General features: G+C 34.7%; 1 protein-coding gene across 1 annotated transcript in view; it reads left to right on the forward strand.

Moving 5' to 3' along the window:
- Positions 1 to 6,311, forward strand: part of TTPA (tocopherol (alpha) transfer protein) — an 87,307-nt gene extending 80,996 nt beyond the window's left edge. Inside the window, exons 4-5 of the mRNA XM_006880528.1 lie at positions 2,673 to 2,783; positions 6,138 to 6,311. Of these exons, the coding sequence (XP_006880590.1) occupies positions 2,673 to 2,783; positions 6,138 to 6,311 (285 nt within the window). The remainder of the gene's footprint in view (positions 1 to 2,672; positions 2,784 to 6,137) is intronic.
- Positions 6,312 to 6,633: the final 322 nt, after the last annotated feature.

The raw sequence follows: 6,633 nt of genomic DNA on the forward strand, positions 1-6,633 counted from the left end.
CCTGAATATCTCCACATTGAGCTGTGAACTATCGTAATTCCAAGTGATATTTTAAAATTTGCATATGAATTACAGAAAGAGAAACAATAATGTTTTTATTGAAAATACTAAATGAAAATACTATACATGAGGCATAGATGCTTGGAAGTAAAAGGTCAAAATTCAGAAAAGAAAAATGTTGGAAATTGAAAAGATATTTAAAACCAGTAACCACAGACTTTTATACTTTAAAACAATTATGTGGTGGCTTTCCTCTAATATTGAAATGTTATTCTAAATATTTTAAATGACTCAAACTAATGTTTATACCTATGGTATACTGCAACTCTCACATGTATCGGTAGGTATAAATTAGCTCTATACTTTCAGAAATCAAAAGGTTTCAGAAGTGGTCTCTCTCTTTGACTCAGCAGTTTTATTTCTAGCAGTGTATGAGTAGAGGAGAACTGCCAAGGGAACAAACAAATACGTCTTGTTAAAGGGGCAGCCAGAGTGCTCCATAAAGGGAAGAATGGTGAGAGTCGGTGTCACAGATTTTGCTAGGAGAGGCAGGTCCTTGGAAAAGGACATCGTGCTTGGAAAAGAGACGGGTCAATGAAAATGGAGAAAAATGTTAGTGAGATGAATCCACATAGTGACTGTAATAAGAGGCTCAAGTAACGGAGATGATGAGGATGGCATAGGATAACTCACCGTCTTGTTCATGGGTTGCTATGAGTGTAGCTGACTAGACAGAACCACACAGCAACAACAATAAATATGTGTAGGATGGGACCGTATTTCATTCTGTTATACACTGGATCACTACGACTTAGGACCAACTTAACGGCATTTAACAAACAACAACAACAACAGAGTAAATATAGGAAAGACTATATACCGATGATACCTTTGGAAGATAATACTAATATGTGTTTCAAATGCACTATAATTTAATGTTCAAATCATGCCAATGAGATATGATTATTATTTTTTCCATTTTACAAATTAGCAAATTATACCAAAGAGGTGATGTAGCAATGCCAAAGCACAATTTGATCAGGTCATTTGAATGCAAAAGTTTTGCTTCTTAGAGGTAACTTCTTACACATAAAAAAAAATCACAACAGCATCATTTTTATAAAAAAAAATTGGAAACTTATTGTACTCAGAAATAGGAAAGTTGTTACTTAAATTATAGAACATCCATTAGATGGAGTATTACAATGATAGTAAAACACATGATTTTTTTTTTAAAAAAAACCCTATTACTATCAATGGAGTCCAAACATGAAAATTCTATGTTGTAGCTGTTGATTGAGTCTGAGTCGAGCATGACTCATAGCAACCCTATGAACAAAAGGCCTGATGCCCCTCTACAACTACCCACATTTATCAAAGTTCACAGAGTCGCTCCTAAAAATTTCTGCTTATTCTTAATGCATCACATTTGTTGAACATCCACTATATTGATAATGTCTATCAACAGTGGAACACCACAGTGCTGTGTTTGGATTTTTTCTTTTTTCTAAATTTTGTTTTAAACTGTGATTTTAATGAAAGTTTACAGAAAGGTTGGGTTTTTATTCAATCATCATTGCACATTTTGCTCCCTCCTTTCTCCCCGAGTCCACTTGTAGTGCATCTCTTGTTCCACATTGGCAGTTGTCATACATTCCCTTCAGATAATCCTTCCCTCATCTGTTCCTGTGGAGTATCCATCTAGGAATTCTTTCCCTCCTCTCTCCTTGACCCCCATGTTAGTCTTTTTTTATTACAAGGGTGTTATGCAGTATCTGTCCTTTTGTGACTAATATATTTCACATAGCATAAAGTCTTCCAGGGACCTAAAATCAAAGACTGTAAAATTCATCAGAGAAGTGAGTACAATGCTAAAAGCCTTATCTACAGTATAAACAGATTTCCAAGCAAAATGAAAACCTACAACCATGATAGAATAAAATAGATGAATGGGACCTTCTAAAAATCAAATCCCAAAGCACTTCAAAAACCTTTCTAACAGGGTAAAAAGGAAACACATACTGGGGATAAATATTTGCAGATCACATAGGGTCACTATGAGTTATGTGCTGATGACTTGAAACATTTGTTTTATGTGTTATTATACAGTCTTTCAACTTTTATGAGAATATGAATTTTTTTTTCCAAATCAGATCTTTTGGAAAAAATTTAAATAAATATGTTTAAAATTGTTGGTTGTTTCTTTAAAAGAATATACACATAAAATTTGTGACTGGAGAAGAAGATTTTTGGGCCTCATGAACATGTTGTTATTTCTTCAAATAATTTCTGTAAGCTACAAGGAGCTACATAGAGAGTTGCATTGCTAACCCTGGTGGCTTTTCAGGAGAAAGATGGGCAATCTCCTTTACAATTTGCATCATCCCAAACTCACAGATGAGTTGCTTTCTACTCCATAGCAATGAGTTTGAATTTGAAGCTAGAAAAAGAAACTTTCTTAGAAAGTTTTCATTGATCTATTGACTGTGAATTACAAAGTAAAATATGTGCTATTGATGGACTTTAAACTATGTGCTGATGATAGTTTTGAAAATAAAATCATACTTTAACTATTACTGTAAGTACAAAGAATGTTCAAAGAAGGAGCAAGTCATGAAGAATGTAGTGTTATGATATTTATTTATGATAAGTTTTTCTTTCTTTTTAAAAAGGATTCCTTTCCATTAAAAGTTCGAGGCATCCATTTGATAAACGAGCCAGCAGTTTTTCATGCTGTCTTTTCCATGATTAAACCATTCCTGACGGAAAAAATTAAGGAAAGGGTGAGTAAACACACACTCAGGTCCCTGTTCCTCTATATAAAAGGTTCCAGTTCTTTTTTTTAAGCATTACTTCATTACTCAGCTTACGTTCACCCAGAATTCTGAACCGGTCTTTCATACGCCACCTGCTTTTATGAAATGAAAACCGAACCTTAGTTAGTAAGGTTATGGTGTGGTGGTGTGGCAAAAGCATTAGGTTGCTAACCAGAAAGTCAGTAGTTCATACCTACCAACTATTCCGTGGGAGAAGGAGGACATATTTTGCTTTTGTAAAGATTTAGGGCCTTGAAACTCTATAAGAAAGACACTTTGTTCTGTCCTGAAGAGCTGCGGAGAGCCAGAGTTCACGTGGTGACAATTGGTTTTTCGGTTTGCTCTGTAGAGGACAGTGTAGCAGCTGTTGTCAAAATTAGACTGTTGGTGCTTCTGGGGATTTATCCTTCAGCTGTGCCCATAAGGAGGTATACACTAGTGGATTCATTACAGCCAAGATTGCAAGCTACCAGTGTCCTTTGGTAGGAGACTGGAATATGATATATACACATAGTATAATCTAACAAGGTTTCTAGGATATATCGTAAAGAAAAATAAGTAAAATGCAAAATACTTTAGGCCTGTTACCTTCTGTATAAAAAAATGGGGAAACAAACATAGTTACATTTGCATAAAATTAATGAAAGAATAGACAAGAAAATACTCTGTGACGTGCCACAGGGAACAGAATGGAGGTATGGAGCAGAGTGACTAGTATGGGGTGAAAGCAAGACTTCTTAGCATGTGCCTTTATGTGTTTTTCATAGCCATGTAAAGGTATTATCTATGCAGATGAAGTCTGTGCAACTGAAAACCACAGTCCTTTGAATGTGTAAGTTAATGCCATAGTAGGTAAAGGAAGAGTTGTTGTATACCCTGGAGTCAGAACCGACACATAGCTGACTCTCCAGCGGGTTTTCAGAGGCAGTTAATCACACAGGAAGTGATTGCACATCCTTCTCCCACAGAGCAGCTGGTGGTCTCAAAAGCTTGCTTTCAGGATTGCAGCACAGCTTCTTGCCACTAGGTCTCCAGAGCTCCCTAAATGAAGAGTAGTGTGATGTTTCTACTTAACCTGTTGCATCTTAATTACACATGATGTAATACCTCTTAGAATTTTTGAAATGCTGAAAAACTCCCCCCCATATCTGTTTCCAAAAATGTCAACCACCCATTTATATTAGTCTACAGAGGAGAAATTTCAAGAGTATTAATTTAGATAAATCTTGATATCATCTGATGTTTTGATCCAAAACCATTTTTTTAAGTTTTGATAATTTATATCTCAAAATTGTTTAAGTATAAACACTGCTAATATTGAATTTTACTAGCATATTCAAGATGTTTTAAGAAGGATGGGCTGCAGTCCCAAAGGCGCTCAGTTCGAATCCACACAAATTGCTCAGAAGATTTGGGAATTTCCTTCAATGAGATTGACTGCCTCTGAAAACCCACTGGAGTTCCAACTCAACAGCACGTAACAAAACACACAGAGCTTTAGTTAAGGAAGTGTAGTATCTTGTGCCCGGTCAGGAAATTTTGATACCCAAGCTTGTTTTTTTGGTTGTCTAGTGGATATTTTTGCCTGTCTTCAAGAAGAACCATCTTCATTATTTGCTTTAGTGATGATGCTTCAGTCACTTTTCATTCTGGCTTTTTGTTTTGAAGTCAATGTTTTTTTTTTGTTTTCTCTTCTCCAAGTCACTTTTCATTCTGGTTTTGGGTTTTTTAAAGTCAAGGTTTTTTTGTTTGTTTGTTTTTTCTTTTCAGAAACCATCTTGGAAATAGTTGGTCCTCCATTGCTTACCTAGAAAAGATATAAACAGACAAGACAAGGGTTTCTAATTTGGTTTACATTTTGAATGAATCTATTATGTAAGATAAAATGAACAAGAAAGAAAGAGCAATAACAAATTAAGAAATTGAAGAAGCATTTCATGTCAAGTCATGAAATAGCCTTTCAGAATAGGAAGAATAAACCAACCTTGCCACTTGCCTCTTTTTCAACTGTTTAGCTATGTCAAATAGCAAATAGCATAAAGTTATAAATATTTTAGCAATATTTTTCCCCTCTTCTTGAAGAGTTAGTAGAATTTTTCTCAATTAGAAGACAATATTTTTAATATTTCAGGAAAAATCAAGAATAGGGCCTGTGTGGTTCCCAAATGCAGTTAACTTGTTTTCAAAACCTCACAACACAGCACAGCTCTCAAACTCCCTGCAACTGAGTTGGAATCCACTCTTCGCTAACACTAGTGGATTTTCAGAGGCAATAATTTGCAAGAAAGGAGATTGCCCATTTTTCTCCTGAAAAGCAAATGATAGATTTGAACCACCTGCCTTTGGGTTGGCAGTACAACTCCTAACCTACTTAGTCCACCAGAGTTTCCATCATAAAGTTGCTGTTATGTATCATTGAGTCAGAACCAAGCTATAGCAGACCCTTCAGCAGGCTTTCAAAGGTAGTAAAACGCACAGATGGAGACTGCCCATATCTCTCCTGTGGAGCGGCTGGCAAATTTGAAACAAGTGCCTTCACGTTGGGAGCGCTGTTCCAAACCACTAGATCAGAGCTCCCTCACAGAGTAGTTACTTACAAAGTGATTGTTGAATGTATAGATGAACATTTAGCTCTAGCAAGCAGATAGAGAAAGGTTATTTGTTTCTTTATTAATGTTAGCAAGATGGGCTTTTGGCTTAAGACTCCACATTTTAATGTTAACATCAAAGTATTAGGTGATTAACTTTTACAACTTAAAAGATTTTAAAATTTAATGTTGTTAACTATCATAATTGTTCTTAATTTTGGCATTAGGTAAGTGTATCCATCAACTACATTATGTAAATTTTATATATATATAATTACACTTTCAGTTTTATGCTTATATTTAACTTAAATTAGCACCAGGGACTATATTTTTATCCTCTACAGAGTGTTATTGTTAGTTCAGGATCATAGATAGCTGATGTATAAGAGTTTGAAACCCTGCCCCATATTAGATATTTTGCTGAGAATTTTTTTTATGTCAAGAACAGAATATATGTAATTGTTCTATTTATATCTTAAAAATCTACTTATGAACAAGTATGTATTTATAAATCTGGTGTAGTTAGAGGGATAGAATTAGGAAAAAAATGTTAAGATTATTATGTTCATAGACAATCTTCTTAGATTCATAAGCAGAAAAGAGAATATAGTAACTATACACTTTCTTTCAAGTTTTTAAGCTTCTTTGTCTTCTGATGTTGATTTTTCATTAAAATGCGTCTGCTATATCATGTATGTTAGGTATACTTTCTAAACTATCTTGGCTATTTCAGATTCATATGCATGGGACCAATTATAAACAAAGCCTAGTTCAGCATTTTCCAGACATTCTTCCTCAGGAATATGGTGGTGATGAATTCTCCATGGAGGACCTTTGTCAGGAGTGGACAAATTTCATAATGAAGTCTGAAGATTATCTTCACAGCATTTCTCAGACCTGCCACTGAGAAGTTTTAAAAACAAGAATGACTTCCTAATTAAGCATACAGGAATGAAATACTAACAGATTGCATGAAAGAGAGAGAGAGGGGAATAGGGAGTGATGAAGAATGGAAAGAAGGAGGTACTTTTAAGCTAATTAATGGTGGTGGGTATATACTTAGAAGTGTAGAAACTTTCAGACATGAACATGTGGTATTTGGGTAGTTGGTTGGTTTTTTTAAAAATGCAGTTCCTTACCTTTGAAATAATGAAATGTTAGTACATTTTAAAAACATAAAAGAGATTCTTTATTCTTGCAATTCAAGAGATAACACAGCAAGCTATTTT

Source organism: Elephantulus edwardii, unplaced genomic scaffold, assembly GCF_000299155.1.
Source record: "Elephantulus edwardii isolate Elephantulus edwardi_28Jun2011 unplaced genomic scaffold, EleEdw1.0 scaffold00008, whole genome shotgun sequence".
Taxonomy (NCBI): Eukaryota; Metazoa; Chordata; class Mammalia; order Macroscelidea; family Macroscelididae; genus Elephantulus; species Elephantulus edwardii.